The following is a 23,704-nucleotide window of genomic DNA, read 5'->3' as shown; positions in this document are numbered from 1 at the left end:
GTTGTCCATATATACCACACTTTCGATATTTTCTTTATCCATTCATCTGTCGATGGACACTTAGATGGTTTCTATATCTTGGCTATTTTATTTTATTTTATTTTATTTTATTTTATTTTATTTTATTTTTTAGATTTTTTTTCTAACATTTATTTTTGAGACAGAGAGCAACAGAGCATGAGCGGGGGAGGGTCAGAGAGAGAGGGAGACACAGAATCTGAAACAGGCTCCAGGCTCTGAGCTGTCAGCACAGAGCCCGACGCGGGGCTCGAACTCACGGACCGCGAGATCATGACCTGGGCCGAAGTCGGACACCCAACCAACTGAGCCACCCAAGCGCCCCTATCTTGGCTATTTTAAATTATCCTGCAGTGAACACAGGGGTGCATATATGTTTTAGAATTGGTATTTTTGTTTTCCAGAACTGGAATTGCTGGATCATATGGTATTTCTATTTTTTTTAAGTTAATTTATTGAGAGAGAGAGAACAAGTGAGGGAGGGGCAGAGAGAGGGAGAGAGAGAATCCCACGCAGGTTCTGCACTGTCAGCACAGAGCCTGATGTGGGGCTCAAACTCACAAACCATGAGATCAAGACTGGAGCCAAAGTCGGACGTTTAACCAACTGAGCCACCCAGATGCCTACTTTTAATTTGGTAGCTCTATTTTTAATTTTTTGAGGAACCTTCATACCGCTTTCCACAGTGGCCCATTTGTATTCCCACCAACAGTGCGCAAGGATTCCCTTTTCTCCACATCCTCGCCAACACTTGTTATTTCTTGTCCTTTTGTTTGTTGAGAGGGTTTTTTAGTAATTACTTAATGTTTATTTTTAAGAGAGAGACAGAGACAGAGACAGAGCATGAGAGGGGGAGGGGCAGAGAGAGAGAGAGGGAGAAAGAGAGAGAAGGAGACACAGAATCCGAAGCAGGCTCCAGGCTCTGAGCTGTCAGCACAGAGCCTGATGCAGGACTCGAACTCAAAGACCGCAAGATCATGACCTGAGCCAAAGTCAGACACTTAACGAACCGAGCCCCCCAGGCGTCCCTGTTGAGAGGTTTTCTGATGACTGAATTCAATCTCCTTACCGATGATCATTCTATTCAGATTTTCTGTTTCTTCATGTTTCAGTATTGGAAGGTTGTATGTTTCTAGGACTTTATCCATTTCAGTTTGTTCTGTTGGTTGACATGTAATTGTTTGGAGTCATCTCTTAGCCTTTGTATTTCTGTGGTGTCAGCTGTAACATCTCCCCTTCCGGGTCTGATTTTGTGTTTGCTCTCTTTTTTTTCTTGGTGAGTCTTGCCACAAGTTTTTCGGTTTGGTTTATCTTCTCAAAGAACCGGCTCTTGGTTTTCACTTGTCTTTCATATTGCCTTGTTAGCCTCAATTTCATTGATTTGTGTTCTGATCTCTGCCGTTACCTTCCTCCTACTGACTTTGGGCTCTGCACTTTTTCTAGTTCCTTGAGGTATGAACTTAGGTTGTTGATTTGAAAATTTTCTTCTTTCTTGCTGTAGGCATTTATCCCTGTGTACTTCCCTCTTAGAACTGCTTTGCTGCGTCCCCTAAGTTTTGGGATGTTGTATTTCCATTTTTGCTTGTCTCACGGTATTTTTCATTTCTTTTTTGATTGCTTTATTGGGTTGTTGGTTATTTAAAGTTGACATATTTATGAATTTCTCAGTTTTCTTCTTGTAATCGATTTCTAGTTTTATAACATTGTGGTCAGAAAAGATGCTTGATGGGGGGCGCCTGGGTGGCTCAGTCGGTTAAGCGTCCAACTTCGGCTCAGGTCATGATCTCGTGGTCTGTGGATTCAAGCCCCACATCGGGCTCTGTGCTGACAGCCTGGAGCCTGGAGCCTGCTCCAGATTCTGGGTCTCCCTCTCTCTCTGCCCCTCCCTCACTTGCTTTCTGTCTCTCAAAAATAAATAAATTTTTTAAAAAAAATTAAAAGAGAAGAAAAGATGCTTGGTATGATTTCAGTCTTCTAAAATTTGTTAAAACTTGTTTTGCGGCCTAATATATGATCTTGAGGGTCATAGGAAATGTTCAAGTTGCCCCTGGAGGTGGATGTGATGGAGAATGTTCCGTGTGCACTTGAAAAGAATGTACATTGTTTTTAAATTTTATTTTTAAACTAATCTCTCTGCCCAACCTGGGGCTCAAACCCACAACCCCGAGATCAAGAGTCACATGCTGCACCGACTGAGCCCTCCAGGCGCCCTGGGAAGAATGTGTATTCTGTTGCTTTTGGATGGAATGTTTGGCTTGGGCAGGTTTTTGAAATGTGTTTCTGTTTTAAAAATCACTTTAATTACTAATGTTGTCAAAGGAGAACAAGTACTTAGTTTAAAAGAGTCAAATACATCTGTGATTTATGATAAAAAGTAAAAAACACAGGGGCGCCTGGCTGGCTCAGTCGGAAGAGCGTGCAACTCTTGATCTCGGGGTCATGAGTTCGGGCCCCATGTTGGGTGTAGAGATTACTTAAATAAATAAACTCTAAAAAAAGAAAAAAGAAGAAGAAAATGCAGCCATTTCCTTTTCCACCTCAATTCCTGTCCCTCACCAGGTAACCACTTTAACTCTTTCAGCTGATTTTGGTATCTGTCACCATATTTCCAAATAAGGTGCTTACACGTTGGGTTTTTAAAATTTTCCGTTTTTTATTGCCCGTTGACCTCCTAACACGGAAATAAGGACGTAGTGCTTTTATTCCCCCATGTTTAAAAAACCGCTTCCCTCTCAAATAGTTAACAATCGCCACCAGCTATGTCCCATTTAGCAGTTCAGTACTTCCTGTCCCTGTGGTGGCCCTTCCATCACCCCAGGCTAATAGCAGTAGGTACTAGTTAGTAGGTAGTGTGCTTTCGATGCCTCTCTCCTTGCTCACAGTTGAGTGATGGCCCCCGTGAGGAGCACTTTCCCTTTGTTTTACGAGGAAGCAGCCATTGCGTGCCCGCAGACGTGTTTCCAGTAGTGGGGAAGAGGTGCTTAGTCCCGTCTCCCGTCAGCAAGCTCCCGAGGCGCCTGGCCCCCACTGCGGAGGAAGAGGAGTCCTTGTCTTCAGCTGCACAGTTTCCTGAGGAAAGAGTTACATACCAGCCACCTGCAGTTCCATGCTTAGGAAAACACTTTCACAATAGTTAGCCGTGGCCAAGTGCTTCTTTTTAATGGACTCACTGGGGTAAGGTATTCTTCCGTTCCCTTGGAAAACTCCCAGGGGCTGCTCAGCCATTGTGCTGGAGTCTGAGGTGCCCGGGGGCCTGGAACTGTGGGGCTGAGGAGAGAGATCCAAGCCCACAAGCTGGGGTCGTGAGGGTCTGAGTTGCCCCCGGAAGTGGATGTGAGGGTTGAGCGAGAAGTGGGCCTTGGGCAGCAGTGCCCTGAGAAGTAGCCCCTGAGGCCAAGGAAAGGGATCTAGCAGGAGACAGATGGGGAGCAAGAGCCAAGAGAAGCAGACACCTCCCAGAGTGCAGGGCCTCGTTGTGTCAGGGGACAGATGAGATAGAAAGCATGAGGGGCGTGGGTAGAGCCGGGTGAGAGGGAGCCTTGCCTAGGGTCCATGGCTACCTCCTGTGGACTTCCACCGATCAGCCCTTTCGTTGAATACCTGCTCTGTGTCCTACCCAGGGCTGGGGCCACTGCAGTGATGGAGTCAGCCCCCAGCCCTGCCCTCACGGGGCTCACGGTCCCACTGGGGAGATAGGTTCATCACCACACAGTGATTACCCAGAGTGGCCAGAGCTTTGTTTGGCAGGGAACCCAGGGGTCTGGGAGTCAGGGCAGGCTCCATGGAGGAGGGCATATCTGAGCTGAGGTACTCTGTGGTATGGAGGACAGATCAAAGGGAAAAAGACTAGGACCCAGAGGGGCTCCTGGATGGCTCAGTTGGTTGAGCGTCCGACTCTTGATCTCAGTTCAGGTTTTGATCTCAGCATTTGAGTTCAAGGCCTGGAGGGGAAAAAACAAAAAAAAAGAACCAGGACACAGAGACCAGTGAGAAGACAGAACACTATTTTATGTAGCCCAAGGGCAGAGCTGAGACCAGTGGGTAGGACATATTTCCAGGAATAAAATTCCAAACAGGAGTCAGGAAGAGGATGCTAGATTAACATTCACTGAATCGAGCAACTTCTCACTTCGTCTCTCATCGCCATTCTCCCCCCGCTGTCAGTTGGGTATTTTGGTCCCTGGTTTACTGATGGGGGAACCCACGCTCAGAAAGTGAGAGAGCTGAGATTTGAATCTAGATCTGCATGACTCCAAAGGCCTTCCTGCCATTTATTAAGCCCAGCCCTGAACGGACAGGCTTTTGCATGATCTCATTTAGTTATTTCGGCAATACTGTCCACAGGTGAAAGGGTCCTCAGTTTGAAGATGAACTAAGACAGCGAGGTGGCCCAACGTGGCCTATGTCCTTCTTTATCTGGTGCGCAAGCAAGAAATGAAAGCAGCGTACAACAACACAGCGTGGTGTCAAAGTCCCGGCAGGGTGACGAAGGGCTGATGAATAGGTTAGGCAAGTATTGCCTTTTCTGTCGCTAAAGCAATGTGTTCAAGGGTCTCCCCCTTGGGAAAAGCAGCATTCTTTTGATTCTTTGGAGACAGGCTAAACCTCAAACTTCAGTAAAAGTATGAAATCAGTAACAGACAAGAATGTTTTGACAAAATTTGAACACTCATAGCGGCATTATGTACAGTAAATTTGAGGAAACTTCAAGGAAGGATGAGCTGTTCATCCATTCATTAAACATTCCCTTGTGCCTTCTTGATGCCAAGTCCTGGGCTGGGTATTTCTGGGAACCTGCCTGCCCTTAAGGAGCTCACAGTCCAGTTTCCAGGCAGTGACAAATGAGTTACCCATGGAGAAGGGAGAACTTGCCAGAGGCCTCAAGATACACAAGGCTAGTTGAAACATATTTCTACAACCATTTTAAGAAGGACCATCAAAAAAAAAAAAAAAAAAAAAGGACCATCATAGTTTATTTATTTATTTTTAATGTAATGTTTATTTTTGAGAGAGAGAGCACAAGTGTGAGCAGGGGTGGGGCAGGGAGAGGGGGACAGAAGATCCGAAGCAGGCTCTGTGCTGATAGCAGAGAATCCAGTGTGAGGCTCAAACTCACAAACTGTGACATCATGACCTGAGCTGAGGTGGGACGCTTAACCGACGGAGCCACCCAGCCACTCCAGGAAGCACCATCATATTTTAAAAACCATTCAACCCAGAATAAACAGTGTTGTGATGAGGGTTGCCCAGGGAGCTTGAGGAATCTAGAGGATATGTCTCACCCAGCCTAGGGATCGGGGAGGGCTTCTGGGAGGAAGGGACATTCCAGCTGAGACCTAAAAGATGAATTGGGGTGAGGTAAGAAAAGAGGAGTGAGGGAATAGTATCCCTGGCGGAGATGGAAGGGTGAGCAAGATAACCGTGAGCCCAGCCCTTGCAGAACTCATGATCCAGTGGGGAAGAAGGATCTTTCACCAGTAGCACCCAAGATTGATCAGGGCTCGGGTGTAGAAGCCCAGGAGGCAAGTCCTGCGAAGGAAACACCTTAGCTGCATCCTTGAGGACAACTAGGAGTTAGCAGACATGTAGCAGAGAAAAGCAACAAAATCAAAAGATGGTTCTTTGAAAAGGTTACTACCACTCAAGGGAAAACACACAAATTTCCATTAAAAGGAATGAAAGAGGAGGCATCAGTACAGATCCTAACTATAGGATGATAAGAGGATACTGATCCACCTTAGCCAATAAATTTAACAATGCAGAAGAAATGGACAGTTTCCTTGAGAAAACACAATTTGACAATATTGACACATGAAGAAATAGAAAATCTGAATAGTCCTGAATCTGTTGGAGACATCAAATCCATAATTAAAAACCTTCCCATAAAGAAAATGACTTTGCTGGTAAATTTTCCCAAACATTTAAGAAAGAAATAATACCATTATCTAAACTCTTCGTAATAATAAAGAAAGTGGGAACACTTCCTTATTTAATGAGTCAAGTAGAATACTAATACCAAAAACCTAATAAAGCTATTACAAGAAAGGAAAACTTTAGGCCAAGATCTCTTGTGAACATGGATTCCAATATCCTAAACAAAAATATTAGCAAATAGAATCCAGCAATATGTAAGATGGATAATAAATCACGACCTATTGGGATTTTTTCTAAGACTGCAAGGTTGGTGTAGCATTTGAAAAGCAATGTAATTCAGCTTAGGAATAGTAGAAAGGAGAAGAACCATATGATCATATTATACAGGGAAAGCATTTGATAAAATTCAACACCTATCATGATAAAAGCACTCCAAAAACTATGACTAGAAAGGAACTTCCTTAATCTGACAAAGTTTATATCATCAAAAGAATTCAATTTTTGAACACCATATTTATACTTAAAGATTAAAATGAACACTTCCCCCAGTGTTTTGACTAAGACAAGTATCACCTCTTCCAGTCAACATAATATTGGATGTTATAGCTAGTGTGAAAAGACAAAAATACATACATATATGTATATATTCACATATACACACATACATATATATATGCCTACATAAGGGGCACCTGGCTGGCTCAGTCGGTAGAGCATGTGACTCTTGATCTCAGGGTTGTGAGTTCCAGCCCCGTGTTGGGGTAGAGTTCACTTAAAAAAACAAAAAAAAAAAAACCAACAAAAATAAAACAAAAAACTAGTTAAAGGCGTATAAACTGAAAAAGAAGTAGAACTGATTTTTGACTGATGTGATGTGACTATGTGCATAAATAAGCCCAAAGAACCTAAAACAAACCATTAAAATAAAGACATGATTTGGGGGAAGATTGCTGGATACAAGATCCATATACAGAAATCAGTTATATTTCTACATGCTACAAACTAACAATTGGACAGTGGATTTTAAAATGCCATTCACAGGGGCGCCTGGGTGGCGCAGTCGGTTAAGCGTCCGACTTCAGCCAGGTCACGATCTCGCGGTCCGTGAGTTCGAGCCCCGCGTCAGGCTCTGGGCTGATGGCTCAGAGCCTGGAGCCTGTCTCCGATTCTGTGTCTCCCTCTCTCTCTGCCCCTCCCCCGTTCATGCTCTGTCTCTCTCTGTCCCAAAAATAAATAAAAACGTTGAAAAAAAAATTTTTTTTTAATGCTTTATTTAGTTTTGAGAGACAGAGAGAGAGAGACAGAACCCGAATAGGGAAGGGGCAGAGAGAGAGGGAGACACAGAATCCGAAGCAGGCTCCAGGCTCAGAGCCGTCAGCACAGAGCCCAACGTGGGGCTCGAACTCATAAACTGTGAGATCATGACCTGAGCCGAAGTCGGACGCTTAACTGACTGAGCCACCCAGGCGCCCCAAAGAATTTAGGTTTATGTCTTCTAGAGATACAACCAGAATTCAAGGACGCAGAAAGTATATTCAGATTTTCTGTGATCAGATAATAAAAATGGTGTTTCACTTTGTACATAGTGAACACACCAATAAGAGCCATGTCCTTTAGTTTGTATGTTATTGAATGAGCTGGTTCCTCTCCACGTTATTAAAATTCATTTGTTCATTACCAACATTTCGTTTCATTTTGTGATAAACCTTTTCTCAGCTTTTTATTTATTGGTGACCTCGAGAGCATCATCAATCATGATTCTAGGCATAAGAGAAAATAGCTAATAAGACATCCCATATGAATAAAAAAAAAAAAAAAAAAAAAGGCAGTCCCCTGAACCCTCTAGAACTTATCCAGAGACAGCAGCAAAGGAACCCACTGAAGACAGTGAGCCGTGGCCCTTATCACACCCCAGGGACAGCCACAGTTGCAGGGCCCCAGCCCTGGCTGCTCTCCCAGGCTGTGTGAGTACATCAGCTGATGGGTGAGGAGCCCTGCCTCCCCGTTTTCTGTCTCCTGGGTGAGGCAGTGTCCTGTGACTCAGCCGTTTTCACTGCTGGGAAACCTGCTACTGTCTGCACTCTACATGCCCATGGGCAGGGCGTGGATGGTCCGACTGGTCCATCGACACAGTGGAAGACTACTCAGTGATAAACCGGGGAGGCCACTGAAACACATGGTGATGTGTAGATTTCACAGGCGTAATACAGAGTGAAAGAAGGCAGAATAGAGAGTACAAACGATTTACGATGAAATCAGAATGGGACTTAGTATAGGGATAGCATCTACCACGGGAGATCAGAATAGTGGTATTGGGGGGTACTGACTGGAAGAGAGCCGGCTTGAGGGTGGGAGCCTGTTGGAGTACAGGAATGTTCTAGATCTTAATCTGCATGGTGCTTACATATTAAAAAATGATCCCGCTTGGGGCACCTGGGTGGCTCAGTCAGTTTAAGCGTCTGACTTCAGCTCAGGTCACAATCTCACGGTTCCTGGCTTCGAGCCCCAGCTGGGAGCCTGGAGCCTGCTTCAGATTCTGTGTCTCCCTCTCTCTCTGCCCCTCCCCTGCTTGCACTCTGTCTCTTTCTCTCTCAAAAATAAATAAACATTTAAAAAAAAATGATCCCGCTCATGCCTGGCTGGCTTGGTCAGTAGAGCATAGGACCCTTGATCACAGGGTTGTGAGTTCAAGCCCCACATTGGGTGTAGAGATTACTTTAAAAAAAAAAAAAAATTTCAATTATCATGCCCTACACTTACTCTTTGTGCATTTTATGTAAGTTATATTTCGTTAAAAAGGGAAAAAAAAAATGAATGTAGTGAGGTCACCAGATTTAAAAAAAATCATTTACATAACAGTTGTATTTCTATGTACCAGCCCCAACCGAAGTAAAAATGGAATTTAAAATACCATGAATAAAATAATAAGTAAAAAGAAAATACCATGGATAATAACAAAAAAAAAAATCAATGCCTGGGAATAAATATAATCAAAGAGATTTGCAGGGAAAGACGAAATGGAGACAGATACTACATTTATGGATTGAAAGACTCAACATTGGGAAGATGTCACTGTCTTGAAAATGATCCGTAGATTCATTGGAATTCCAACCAAAATCTGGGACAATGGCTTTCAACATTTTGACTGTTCCAGTTACACACAGAGTCACATACAAAACAAGAACAAAAGTTTTGTGAGACAAGGGCTCCCGGGTGGCTCAGTTGATTTAGCGTCTGACTCTTGATCTCAGCTCAGGTCTTGATCTCAGGATCATGAGTTCAAGCCCCACGTTGGGCTCCGCGTCGGGCAAGAAGCCTACTTAAGAAGTTTTGTGAGACAGTACTTGTCCTGACTACTTAAGATCGCCTTTGATGTTTTCTGTTATATTCTGGCAGGAGTGGGGGACGTTGTATCCATGAGTTTGGGAAGTGAAATTGTGTGGTATTGGCCTTTCTCTGACTTACTTCTCTAAAGCGTAATGCCCTCAAGGGCCATCTGATGGTTCCTGTCATATTCATGATCTTATTTTTCATGCCGTTCTGTGCGACCAAATTAGATTCCATGACCCACTAATGGGACAAGACCAGCGGTTTTGGAAATACCATGTGAGGGAAGACCTAGTTGTTTTAGAAAAATCATTGTCCAGCTGAGAGCTGACTGACACAGGGTGGAATTCTAAGGGGCTTGATGGAATGTCAGAGTAGAGATGCCATCCGACCTCGCTGCTGAGACCGTCTCCTCCGGGTGGCCCCCTTCGTGACATAGCCCACCAGGGGGGCCCCTCTCTAGATTAAGCACATCCCAGTGGACAGTGTGTCCGTGATTGTCACATGGTATATGCTGTTTATTTTCACTCTTCTGACTTGGCACAGAGTATAGACAGTTCTGCTGTAACCACTGAACCACTTGTGAGTCAAACCTGGATAACGCGGAAGAATGATCTGGCCTGGGGGTGGGGAGGGGAGCTCGAAAGGAGGGAGACAGTGATAAGCATATAGTACAAGAAGTAGGTACAGATCATCGTAAAAATGGAGAGACAGGGGACGGAGGAAGGACAGGTACGTGGAGACAAAGGTCTCATCTTTTATACTTGGGCTGGGGGGGGTTCAATAGACAATGCGTAAATAGCAGTGAATTTCCAGTTGAAAAATTCAGAAATAGAGGTGAGCAAAGTACGCTTCTTATCAGATACCAGGGCCATGATGCCAGCAGAAAAAAAAGGCTAGTTAGGGCGAGATCTAGGGGGCCACTGGGGTGGGCCTAAGGATCAGGACTTCTGACTTCTAACTTTATAGTTTGAGTACTTTATTTGCATGGAATGTGTTATTTTTATTAAGGAAAAGAATGGTCGTTTCTTTTTTTGTTTTTGTTTTGTTTTAACCGGCTCCTGGCTGCTGCCGTAGGTCAGCAGGGGGCTGACGCTGGGACAGGGACCCACTGTGTGTGCTTGGCCTGCTACTGGCCAGTGCGGGGGACACAGCAGTGGCTGTGATGGTCCTGGACCCTGCCCTCTGGGGTGCAAACAAGCGACTGGGTGACCAGATCATTCCCAGTTGTGATGGACGCTCTGAAGAAAATACACAGCGTGTGCAGGAGGGACAGAGATCCCTGAATAGGGAGGTCAGGGAGGGGACATCGGTCAGAGCTGGGGCAGAGCCTGGACCCGGACAGCAGATGAGGGTTTGGGAGAGACATTCATGCAGCAGACTAGACACTTGGCTGAGGGGGTGGGGGGGTACCTGAGTCCCAGGTCTCTGGCCTGGTGACAGGATGGACCCAGGAGGAGGAACAAGTGTCTCTGGGGTCAGGTTTGCACACAGTGAGTGTGAGGTGCCTGGGAGACATCTGAGGGCCTGTTCTTTCCAACTACCCCTTCTTCCCAATTCTCCTTTCCCACATGGACCTCGTTTCCTGAACCCCAAGTCTGGCTACTAGCCTGAGAGACTGCCATCAGCCCTGCCCCGAAAGCCTTGTCTCTCTCACACACACACCCTGCAACTGAATTTCCTGTGCCTGGACGTGTGCCCCCACCCCTCGTGCCCGCTCCCATTTGCACACCCAGACCCCCGCCCATTGGCCCCGGTCCTCACGCTTGTCTACACTGAGATGCTGGGACGTTCGCCCAGGGATGCCAGCAGAAGCTGGTGCTGTCTCCTCACCACCCTCCGGCCACTGTGCTTCGTGGCCGGACATAAAGGATCACGTGACAGGTGCAGGCCCGGCTCCGGGGGGGGGGGGGGCTGGGGTGTGGTCATCATCTCCTCATTTGACAGAGGTGTGGACCCCAGGTCGGCCCGAAGCTGGGACCTCAGTGTGGGAGGGGTCGGCACCGCCTGGACTCCAGGAACCCCACACCACCAGGGTCTCCGTAACAAGTAGTAGTTAGTAATGGTGACTGCGGCCGCGGGTGGGTCACGGGAGGGCCCCGGGTGCGCTCCTCCTCAGATCTTACTTCCTGCTGGCTCCAGGCAGAGCTCGCCAAACGTTTTATGCTGCCCTACCCCATTTTTAGAAAATACTGTGTTTGCCAATCTTATTTATTTTTTGAGAAAGAGCACAAGCAGGGGAGGGGCAGAGAGAGAGGCAGGGGATCTGAATCGGGCTCTGTGCTGATGCAGGGCTCGAACTCACAAACCCTGAGGTCATGACCTGAGCCGAAGTCAGACATTTAACCAGCTGAGCCACCCAGGCGCCCCGCCCTTTTAGAAAATTGAAAGGCTGTATACCCTCTAGCGCATTTTCAAGGTGACAGCTAAACCTTGTCTTCCTGAATTCAAGTCGCTGCAGAGGATATAATTTCTGGTGTGCATGAATATTGATATTTCCAAACGGATTGGTGCCATCTTCCCTTCCAAGTATCTAATGCAATCCATATAACTGCTGTGATTTGCTGTCTGCAATTTCAGTTTAAAGGGGAAAAAAAATGAACGAGCTGTTCCTTTGCAGTCAGGAATTTCACATTATGCCTTGAACTTTGTCCTTGAACTTCTGTTTACACTTCCCCTGCAGAATTCTGTCTACCAAAGGATGTGTCAGCAACCCAAACACGCACAGAAATCCAAATTTTAATTGTCGTGTAGCTTCCGTTGGCCGAAAGGTTGTAAACGTGAAAATATTTTACTGTGGATTTTTTAAAAAGACGAGCCCACAATTGACTCGAAACATTTCATACACCAGGCATTTGCATGGGTAGTTATTAAACATTAAAAATAAAGTAAGTGCTGTGTTGGAAATGAATCTCCGAGCGAGCTAGGCAGGCGTCCCCAGCAATTTCGTGTATCCTGGATGAGTGTGAATTACCACAGGAAGGAGTCAGGGTCCAGCGTCAATGCTGCCTCGGTTTTTAAGACTCAGATGCTGAGAATTTCCCTGCACAAAGCGGCAGCTAGGCAAGGAAGCTTTTGTTGCAGCAACACCCGCCCAGTCAACTCGCGAGCTTCTTCCAAGGTACGTGCCCAAAACCTCACCGCAGAGAGCGCACAGGACTGTTAGCTCCGTCCTCAGGGCTGGTGAAAAATCTAGGAGGAGAGCCACCAGACTTGCAAATTACCCCGTGGTCCAAGTCGCCTCGCATCCATTCCCACGTTTCAGCTGCCCTTTCTTTGGAGCCCAGGAGGGTATCCGCCCTTACGCTGCAGCCCTAACTCTAAATTTTGGGAAGATTCAGAAAGAAAGTGGGGTGGGGTGGGGGGGGGGGGGATGTGCCTTGCTTCTGAGAAGCAGGTTGGATGACTGCGTCCAGGGATGCTTGGCTGGTCTGCTGGTGGCTTGAGGGGAGGAGCAGAGGGAGCTCAGAAGCCTCTGGCAACTGAGCCTTTACACCTTCCCGGGACTTTGTGTCCTGGGAGCTGCTTGTAAGCCTACAGGGGCGCCGCCCCCAGGGTTTCTCATTCCTGGCTACTTGGCAGAATCCTCTGGGCGATTCAGAAAGCCGCCTGGGCTCCCGTTCTCTGGGCTAGGTAGGCCAGCGCAGGTCTTGCTTAAAGCGATCCCCAGTGATTCTGGCTGTGGTGTGCCCATTGCGCCAACCTGGACACCGAAACGCGGAGGGGTGGGGCTTGTAGGGGGCTCCTGGCGCAGGACCTGACCCCTCTCTTCCCCCGCAGTGTACCACTGGGTGGAGATGCGGACCAAGATGCGCATCATGGGCTTCCGGGGCACGGTCATCAAGCCGCTGAATGAGGACGCGGCCGCCGAGCTGGGCGCCGAGCTGCTGGGTGAGGCCACCATCTTCATCGTGGGCGGCGGCTGCCTGGTGCTGGAGTACTGGCGCCACCAGGCGCACCAGCGTCACAAGGAGGAGGAGCAGCAGGCCGCCTGGGACGCGATGCGGGACGAAGTGGGCCGCCTGGCCCTGGCGCTGGAGACCCTGCAGGCACAGGCGCAGGCACAGACGCAGGCCGCGCCTGCGCAGAGCGCGCTGGAGGAGCTGCAGGCGCAGATGCGAGAGGTGCGCGCCCAGCTCTGCGCCCGGGATGCGCCCCAAGCAGCGTCCGTGCCCCAGGTGGTATCCGCGTCCAAGGCAGTGTCCGCATCCAAGGATCAGGAGTCTGCCGAAGTCTGAACTTGGACGCGGTTGTGTGTGCTCTGATGTGGCCTTCTCCCCACACTATCCCTGCCTGTGCCGGCCCAGCGGAAACCACCGGGATCTTGATGGAACTTGGATTCGGTCATCCCCTACCGATCAGTGGTACCTTCCACCGGGACCGGCCCCCAGCAGGTGAAGCTCCAGCAAGCCTTCCTCCAGCTCGTGGGTACAGTCCACAGCGCTCATCACTGCACCCCCACCCCAAACCACACAGACCTATGGGGTCCCAGCCTGGACAACGGGCTGAGTTTTCTGGCAGGAGAAAAAAGGGACCCCCGACTTGAGCCGAATCAAGCTGTTTCCTCCCCACCCTCCCATCCCCCCAGTTACCTGAAAAGTGTCACCTTTCCCCGGGACTCTCATCCTTTTCGCCGGAACACCCCCTTCCCCTCGTCAACAGGTACAGGCCACTATAAAGAAGTGCTGTGTCTTTCAGTGACTTTCTGTCCCCCTCATCTAAGGTGGGTTCCAGCTGGGCATCACCACTCTCTCTGAGGGGAAGAAAAGGGGGATCTTGGCTTGCAGTCGATCCACTGAATGTTATACGCCCCCCCCCCCCTTTAACCTGGTCTGTGGTGCCCTGCCAAGACCCCAAGTGGAATATTCCAACAGATTCCCCCCAGCCCGCAAGCCTAGGCCACGGCGCAGCCCGCCCGGATGACTGCAGGGCCTTCCGTGGCAGTGCTCTCCCAACACCCCTTCCGTGGCGGAAAAGTCGACCCCGCCTCTGGCCAATCCAACTTCAGCCTGTGGACCTGCCTTCAGGGCCCGTGAGCCTTTCCTGCCGTCCTTCCCCACCTTCCACGCTATGATCTTCAGTCGCCTGTCAGAGGCCTGCCAGCCATGGGCTAGATGATCACATTCCTCGGCTTCCATCCAAATCTGGGGACCTGGGTGCCCTTGCCCTTCTCCTCTGGGGCTCCGGGCTGGCCCACCAGCCCCCCTTCATGCGGTAGTACCCCCGGGCCTTCATTGCCTCCCGTCCCACCTCCATCCCACTGGTCTAGGCCACCAGTTGGTCTTAACCTTTATTCGTTTCCTGGGGCTAGTATACCCAATGACCACAGACTTGATTTGCCATCTCACGGTTCTGGAGGCCAGAGATCCGAAATCAAAGTGTCAGCGGGGCCACACCCGTCCGAAGGCGCTACGGGAGGATCTTCCCTGGCCTCTTCTAACTTTTGGTGACTTCAGGCATTCCTTGGCTTGTGGCCGCAGATCTCCAGTCTCTGCGCCCTCTTCGCGTGGCCTTTGTTTCCTCTTCTGTCTCCGGTAAAGACACCTGTCGTTGGATTCAGGGCCCGCCCTAAATCTAGGATGACTTCACTTCAGGATCCTTAACTTATTTACAGAGGTGGGGTTTTTTTCCCCCCCAGATATGCTTGCAGTCACACATCCCATGGTTTACTATGTGGACATGTCTCTGGGGGAGTCAGCATTCAGCCCGCTACACCTCCCCATCCCAAGAGAGCGCTGGGACTCTTGCCAGCCCCACAGGACGTTTGGCCTTCCCCACAAGAGTGATCGGAACAGTCCAGGAACCCTCCTTTACTACCTGGTGTCTCTTCCAGGAATCTCCCTGATGTGGGAGGGGTGTGGGTCCCACCAGTCCACCAGTCTGCCTTCTGCGCTTCGGACTGTAGATATTGTCTGGAATAATCTTCAGGGTGTGTCTGAGAACACAGGGACCTCCAAAATGAGTACAACGAGACGCGTTAGGATTAGAGAAGCTGATGTGCGTGCATGGGCAGTCATCCTGTGAACCCTTTCCCAGACTGGAACCCTGAGGCCCAGGAGAAGCAAGGGGACTGGCCCAAGTCCCCAAAGTCCAAGGCGGTGAGGTAGTAAGAGCAGAGTGGGGGCAGGGGGTGCACAGGGAAGGGAATGGAGGGGGCTGCAGGATGCTTGAGGGTACTGATGCCGGAGGAGGAAGAGAGAGGGGCAGGGGAAGGGTGTTGGTTAGGGCTCTACACAGAGGCCCAAAGCATTTCCCAGAGGCGGTGCTGAGGGTTGGGGGGCCCTCAGTTCCTAGCCACAGCGGCCCCAGAGCACACCTGAAATCTTAGCATTTAATGAATGGGGTTAGATCCAAGATCCATTTTACTTGGGCCCGGTTCCCAGAAGCCGTAGGTGAAGGGGGAGGGGCCGGCTTCCTCTCACCTTTGTCCTCCCTCACCTCGCTTCCAGGGGGCCAGGGACCAGAGTGGGGGCAGGGAGGGTGATCTGCCCAGGTAGAAAACGAAGAAACATGGGTTCTGAAGCATCATCTTAATTCTTTCTGGACGAGGGGGAGAAGCGCACGTGGAGGGTGTCCTGGGTGGAGGTGTCTTTAAAATTGGAAATGGCCTGGGGCGCCTGGGTGGCGCAGTCGGTTAAGCGTCCGACTTCAGCCAGGTCGCGATCTCGCGGTCCGTGAGTTCGAGCCCCGCGTCAGGCTCTGGGCTGATGGCTCAGAGCCTGGAGCCTGTTTCCGATTCTGTGTCTCCCTCTCTCTCTGCCCCTCCCCCGTTCATGCTCTGTCTCTCTCTGTCCCAAAAATAAATAAACGTTGAAAAAAAAAATTTTTTTTTAAAAATTGGAAATGGCCTTGGGCTCCCGGGTGGCTCAGTCCGTTGAGCATCCCCACTCTTGGTCCCGGTTCAGGTCATGATCTCGTGGTTCGTGGGTTCAGGCCCCGAACTGGAATTCTCTCTCTCCCTCTCTGTCTTTTCCCCTTCCCTGCTCGTGCTCGCTCGCTCTTTCTCAAATAAATAAACCAATCAAAAAATCATAAAATTGGAAGTGACCTGAGTGGATAAAGGAGGAGAGGATGGAGAGAGAGACCACTGTGTGGAGGGGTGATGGGCAGAGCTGGGTGAGCAGCCTCAGTGCCTCGTTTCCATGGCTACTCCTGGGGGTCCACTCTGGCACTGACCCGCTTCTGGAGCACAGGTTGCCGGAGGCAGGGACCGCGATGCTCCTCACCCCCCCCCACACACACACCCATTATGTCAATAACGGTGTGGCTACTAACAGTGTTTTTTTTTCATTTCATTCACGAGGACATTGAGGCACAGAAAGGGGGAGTCACCTGCCCAAGATCACGCAGGCAGGGAAGAAGCAACATGGGACCTGGAGAGGGGCAGTCTCCACCACAGCCCAAGCTCCTAACCCCTGCCCAATCTTGACCCTGACGTGGCATTGCTGTCACAGCTCCGAGACTCAGCACTCAGCCCCGCATGCCTTCCATGTGGCCAGTCCTTGTGGGAGGCAGCGGCTTCACCCACTGTGTGAGTGTTGGGGGGCGGGTAGGATCAGGGTGTGTGGAAATGCAAGGAATCCCCTCTCAAAGTGCACGAGGCAGAGGCTGGAGGATTGGTCATCATTCTGGTTTCCTACTAAACTTTTGTGTACCTTTGCGACTTGGGGAGAGGGGTAGAATAAATATGCAAATGAGGTCGGTTGTCTTCAAGTTGATGTATTTTTTAATATATATTTAAAAAAAATCTCGGGGGGGGGCGCCTGGGTGGCTCATTCGGTTAAGCGTCCGACTTCCACTCAGGTCACGATCTCGTGGTTCGTGAGTTTGAGCCCCGCGTCGGGCTCTGGGCTGATGGCTCAGAGCCTGGAACCTGCTTCGGATTCTGTGTCTCCCTCTCTCTCTCTCAAAAATAAATAAACATTTAAAAAAAATTTTTTTTTTAATCTCAGGGCACCTGGCTGGCTGAGTCGGTGTCGTGAGTTCAAGCCCCACGTTGTGTGTAGAGATTACTTAAATAAATAAAAGCTTTAAAAAAAAAAATCCGTTAACCTGAGGGATAAAAGTGTCTTTTTAAATTTTTTTCCCCACTTTCGCTCAGGTGTCCACTGTGTGCCTGGCCCTGTTCTATGTCGTGCCGAGGTCCCAGGCAGTGACCAAGACAGCCCAACCCTGCCCTCGTGGAGCTCACAGTCCAGTGGGGGGACCCGCCCAGTCAGACGTTTCTTTTTCCAATGTTAGCCTGCCCTGAGGTGATGAGGGAAGAAGGGGCCTTACTGAATCCAGACCCCTCCCACCTGAGGAACTCTGGACTAGGGTGGAAAAAAGCAGAAACCCATTTACACTGGCTTACAGAAGCCTCACACCGGGTCCCGAGGGCTCCGCCTCTCCCATCTGGCGGGCCCTGTTGTCCCCTGCCTTGGTTTCCCAGTTGGGCAGGCCCTTGCCTGGAGAAAGCCACCCCTAGAGAAAATGGACTTCGCTCAGCCCCTGCCTGATTCATGGGCCCACGTGACCATCTCTGTGCTAGCCACTGTGACTCTTGAGTGGCCAGGCCTGGGCCCCCGGCCCCAGTGGACAGCGGGAGGGGAGCATGCCCAAAGGAGAATGGAGTGGACATCCTCCACTCTGTCGTTAGACAAACGTTTACCGAGCACCTATTGTGTGCCTGGCCCCATTCTAGTAGCTGGGAACCAGCCAGGACCGAGATCAGGCTTCTCCCCAGCACGGAGCTGACATCTAGTGCAGGGGATGAACAGTCAAGAAGTAAAGGGCTAGTCCAGTGGCAGAGTTCTGGGGTGATGGGGGTGGCTCATTTAAATCAGGGTGGCTTGGGGCGCCTGGGTGGCGCAGTCGGTTAAGCGTCCGACTTCAGCCAGGTCACGATCTCGCGGTCCGGGAGTTCGAGCCCCGCGTCGGGCTCTGGGCTGATGGCTCGGAGCCTGGAGCCTGTTTCCGATTCTGTGTCTCCCTCTCTCTCTGCCCCTCCCCCGTTCATGCTCTGTCTCTCTGTATCCCAAAAATAAATAAACGTTAAAAAAAAAAATTAAAAAAAAAAAATAATAAATCAGGGTGGCTCTTCTGAGATGAGCCCCAAAGGCAGCTGTAAGAACTCCACTGGCAGAGTTGAGTCTTTTCGATGGATATCCTGTGGCCTTCAGGGATGAAAGTATTTACCCCCTGGCCCTTGACGTGAAGAGTTCACTGCCCGCCCCCACCCGGGGGCTCCTGGCTGACTCAGTCGGAAGAGGGTGCCACTCTTGACCTCAGGGTCATGAGTTGGAGCCCCACGTTGGGCACAGAGGTCCCATAAATCAACACAAAAAGAGTTTACTGACCCACGGGATAGAGTGAGCAAGGGGAATCAGGGGTGGGAGCGAAGGCTGGCACCTTGTCTCATTTGGCACAGCTCTGGAGGCCCGTCCCAGCTCTGGGCAGCCCACAGGATTGACTGAAGCATCGCGCCTCAGCCACGGCCGACCCAGCCCGGCTTCCCTCCCCTCCCACCTGCACGCCTCTCGTTCCCCAAAGATTCCGCCATAACCCTACGGCGCACAGATCTCAAGTCTGCATCTCAGCCAGGGCAGCGAGCCGCAGCGGGAAGCAGAGCTCATACAGTCCGCCATACACATATTTATAGAATTCACAGTTCACACTCTGTATGTGTTCTCAGTATGGCATAATCCGTGCATTATGTGGCCTAGTATATAACGGAATATAAAAATATTTTTATGTAATCTGTAACATAGTACTGTATAATATATATATATATTATTATTATTATTATTATACTGTAGAATATATATACAGTATAGGGGCGCCTGGGTGGCTCAGTCGGTTAAGCGTCCGACTTCGGCTCAGGTCACGATCTCACGTTCAGTGAGTTCGAGCCCCACGTCGGGCTCTGGGCTGATGGCTCAGAGCCTGGAGCCTGTTTTGGATTCTGTGTCTCCCTCTCTCTGACCCTCCCTCATTCATGCTCTGTCTCTCTCTGTCTCAAAAATAAATAAACGTTAAAAAAATATATATATATACAGTATATATATATATATATATATATATATATATATATATATGTATTGTGTGTGTACCCACTGGGATGAAAATTTCACCAAATACCCTTAATCTGTGCAGTGCAGTCTGATATTTCGTATTGTATTTTCACGAAGAAAAACTACACATACACGTGTCACATACATACCTCGTATGTATCATAAACATATAGAACTTATCGTATGTAATATATAACACATATGTCAACCTCATATGTTAGATGTTATATATATTGTCAGAACATAAGTTTCTCTAAACAATAATTGCTCTTCCCATATGTGTTGCATTCTGGTACTTTTCTCTCGTATTCCGTTCCATAAAGAAAGGCATATGCATATGTATGTATTATACAAACCTACATAGAGTGGGCTCCTCGAGCCTTTGGCTTTTATTCCAGGCGAGGCACATGCGCCGCGGGGAGCTCTGCGCAGAGGAGGGACGTGAGCTGACCTGGGATCCCCCCCGACAGAGGCTCTAAGGGGCAAAGCTGGAGGTTGTCAGCCCAGCGGAGAGACGACCGTGTTTGTCCATGGTGGCGGGACCAGGCAGAGACGGTGGAGGTGGGGGGAAGTGGGGTTCTGAGCATACTAATATTTCAGAGGTGGGGCAGACAGGATTTGCTGAGCGATGGGACGTGGGGGCGCCATTGACAGCTTCAAGGTTTTTGTTCTGTGCACCTAGAAGGGAAACGCTGTCATGTCCTAAGATGGGGAGGCCGTAGCAGGACCAGGCACGAGGAAATAGTCAGAGCCCCTGCCCTTGCCCATCCCCCAGTCGCTTTAGATTTGAGCCGCAGGTTTTTGCTATTCTGAATTGTAGCCAGCGAGGGCTGGAAAGGCAGTTCTCATCCTTGGTAACCTCTGACATCACTGAGCTTGCCCTCGTGCTGTGTCACTGACCTTCTTTATCTCGACTCCCCCCATCAAGGAACGCTCCTGGTGTCCACTTGGGACCCCCCAGAGAAAGGAGGAAGTGGAGGTGGCGGGCTTGGACTTGGGACCCTGGTTTTAGAGTAAGATCCCCTCGCCCTGGAACGGCGGTGCTCAGGCCATGCTCCACCAGGTAAGGGCGGTTGTGACCTGGAGGGAGGCAGGTCACCAAGGGTTCTGTCACATCTGATGTGTCCACCTGGCTCAAAGGGCACATCCTCCCAGCTGTAACCACTATCCTGAATTCTGGCACTGTAGATTAGATTTGCCCATTCCTGAACTTTGTATCAGTGGACTCTATGGAATGTTCCTTTTTTTTTTTTTTTTTTTTTTGATCTGGCTTCTTTTGCTCAACATAGTATCTGAGAGATGCATCTGTGTTGTTCTGTGTTGCAATTGTCTGTTCTTCTTCTTTTTTTTTTTTTTTCAACGTTTATTTATTTTTGGGACAGAGAGAGACAGAGCATGAACGGGGGAGGGGCAGAGAGAGAGGGAGACACAGAATCGGAAACAGGCTCCAGGCTCTGAGCCATCAGCCCAGAGCCTGACGCGGGGCTCGAACTCACGGAGCGCGAGATCGTGACCTGGCTGAAGTCGGACGCTTAACCGACTGCGCCACCCAGGCGCCCCTGTCTGTTCTTCTTTGTTGCCAGTGGGTGGGTTACCGGTGACCGGTTGGCCAGCAGGCAGATCTCTGGGCTTTCCCTGTTAGGGGCAAAGCTCCTAGGACTGGTCTGGCACAAGGCTTGGGTGGGCATTGCGCTTGGGTATATGTAGGGGTGGGATTGCTGAGTCATAGCACGAGAGTATGTTTACCCTTTGGAGAAACCGCCAGTTTTTAAAAAAGTAATTGACCCTACGGTATGCTGTTCTCCTCCCAATCCTCCCCCACCCCAGCCTGTATGAAAGTTCCAGCAGCTTCTTATCCCGGACAATGCTTCATGTTGACAGTCTTGCCTTTTTCCTTTCAGTCTTTCCTTCCTTCCTTCCTTCCTTGCTTCCTTCCATCCTTCCTTCCTTCCATCCTTCCTTCCTTCCTTCCTTCCTTCCTTCCTTCCTTCCTTCCTCTCTCTCTCTTTTTTAAAAATGTTTATTTATTAATTTTTTTAATGTTTGTTTACTTTTGAGAGAGAGAGACAGAGAGACAGAGCATGAGCAGGGGAGGGGCAGAGACAGAGGGAGACATAGAATCTGAAGCAGGCTCCAGGCTCTGAGCGGTCAGCACAGAGCCCGACATGGGGCTTGAACTCACAAGCCGTGAGATCATAACCTGAGCTGAAGTCAGACGCTTAACCGACTGAGCCACCCAGGTGCCCCAAATGTTTATTTATTTTTGAGAGAGATAGACATAACGTGAGCAGGGGAGGGGCAGAGAGAGAGAGAGAGAAACACACAGCCTGAAGCAGGCTCCAGGCTCTGAGCTGTCAGCACAGACCCTGACTCAAGCCTTGAACTCGTGAGCCATGAGTTCATGGCCTGAGCCAAAATCAAGAGTCAGAGGCTTAACCAACTGAGCCACCCAGGAACCCACCCTTCCTTCCTTCCTTCCTTCCTTCCTTCCTTCCTTCCTTCCTCCCTCCCTCCCTCCCTCCCTTCTTTCCTTTCTTCCTTCCTCCCTTCTTTCCTTCCTTCCTTCCTTCCTTCCTTCCTTCCTTCCTTCCTTCCTTCCTCCCTCTCTTTTCTTCCTTCCTTTCCTTTTTCTTTCTTTCTTTCTTTCTTTCTTTCTTTCTTTCTTTCTTTCTTTCTTTCTTTCTTCCTTCCTTCCTTCCTTCCTTCCTTCCTTCCTTCCTTCCTTCCCTCCCTCCCTCCATCTCTTTCTCTTTCCTTCCTTCCTTCCTTCCTTCCTTCCTTCCTTCCTTCCTTCCTTCCTTCCTTTTCTTTTTTCTCTCCCCTCTCATTTTAACCATCCTGGCAAGTATGTAGAGGTATTTTACCGTGGTTTCAATTGATCTTTCTCAGATGAGTAATGGTGTCGAGCATCTTTACATGAGCTTATCGGTGATTCTTAGTATTTTGTTTTGTGAAGTATCTGTTGCATTCTTTTGTCCATTGTGTAAGTTTCCTGTGGCTGCTGTTACAAACTACAAAGCTCGCTGGCTTAATACAATACGTCTGTATTCTCTAACCGTTCTGCATGACAGGAAACCGAAACCGGGGTCATCGGACTGAAATCAAGGTGTTGGCAGGTCAGTCCTCCCTCCCTTAAGGGGAGGACGTGTTCCTTGCCTCTTCCAGTTGCTGGTGCCCCCCTGCCCCGCCCCCACCGGCGTTCCAGGGCGGCCACATCCCTCTGGTCTCTGCCTCTGTCTTCACGTGGCTTTCTGCTCTGTGCGTCTGTGTCGTCTCTCCCGTATTTTATGAGGACACTTGTCACTGGGGTTAGGGCCCACCTGGGTAATCCAGGATAACCTCCCCATTTCAAGATCCTGAATTAACCTCATCACATCTGCAAAGTCCCTTTTGCCATAGGAAGTGAGACTCACAGGTTCTGGGCATTGGGATGTGGACATGTTGGGGTCCGTTACCCAATGTACCACAGCCCCTATTTGTAGGCTGCTTGGTCTTTCTGCTAGTGACTGGTAGGTGCCCTTCTTAGAATCTGCATACCACCACTTGGCCCCTGGCTTGAGGTGGAGACACTTTCTGGCCGACCTCTCATGGGAGCCGAGGGGTAAGAAGCTTGGCAGGGGGGACATGGGTTGTGCTTCTGGATGGTCCCTAACTGATTTGGCATATTTTCAGCTGCTTATTGGACACTCGAATTCCTTTGAGAAATGCCTGCATTCCTTGTCCCTAATGCTTGTTTAGGGGGTCTTTTGTCCTACAAAAGTTTTTTGTTTTTGTTTTCGTTTTTTAGTTTTGATAAACCAGGTTTTCTCATCTTTTCTTTTATGGCTCTTACTTTCCCTCCCTTGTTCAGGAAGAGCTCCTTCACCCCAAATTATAAGCATCCATAATTATGGTTGCTTGTAAGTATGGGATGATTATGACCCCCAGTTTGCAGAGGAGGCAACTGAGGCACTGAACTGAATCTCTTGCATTTCTCATTTATTGGGTCCCAGGCACCTTATGAAGGATTTTGCAAGAACCACGTCTTTGAATCTTTGAATCTCCTGGTGTTGGGGGTCCCCCGAACCACCTCAGGCTCAGTGATTTGATAGAAGGACTCACCGGACTCAGAAAAGCTGAGTCATGTTGATTCCAGAAAAGGGATACAGATTAAAATCCACAAAGGGAAGAAGGTGCATGGGGTAGAGAGTCCAGGAGAGACAGGGTGCCAAGGGAACAGCATGTGCGAAGGCCCAGAGATGCGAGTGAGAAGGAAATTCGTAAAAACAATTTTTTAACGTTCCTCTTAGAGTGTGTGGCTTAGTGTGGCAGGAATGAGGGGTCGGCGACCAGGTTACAGAGGGCCTGGACCATGGAAAGGAGAGCAGGCACGGAAAGGAGGCCCTGCGTGACCAGAGACCCGAGGACACTGGTCTGTACTGGTCCGCACAGAA

At 49.4% G+C, this 23,704-nt stretch overlaps 1 protein-coding gene across 1 annotated transcript in view; it reads left to right on the top strand.

The window, feature by feature from the left end:
• The window catches only part of LOC115502868 (optic atrophy 3 protein-like), a 48,053-nt gene extending 32,181 nt beyond the window's left edge, over nucleotides 1–15,872 (top strand). The window contains exon 2 of the mRNA XM_030298678.1: nucleotides 13,000–15,872. Within this exon, the coding sequence (XP_030154538.1) occupies nucleotides 13,000–13,457 (458 nt within the window). The 3' untranslated portion in view covers nucleotides 13,458–15,872. The remainder of the gene's footprint in view (nucleotides 1–12,999) is intronic.
• Nucleotides 15,873–23,704: the final 7,832 nt, after the last annotated feature.

The sequence above is a fragment of the Lynx canadensis genome, chromosome E2, assembly GCF_007474595.2.
Source record: "Lynx canadensis isolate LIC74 chromosome E2, mLynCan4.pri.v2, whole genome shotgun sequence".
Lineage (NCBI taxonomy): Eukaryota > Metazoa > Chordata > Mammalia > Carnivora > Felidae > Lynx > Lynx canadensis.
Note: the sequence above shows the minus strand (reverse complement) of the source record. Positions and strands in the feature narration are given on the sequence as shown.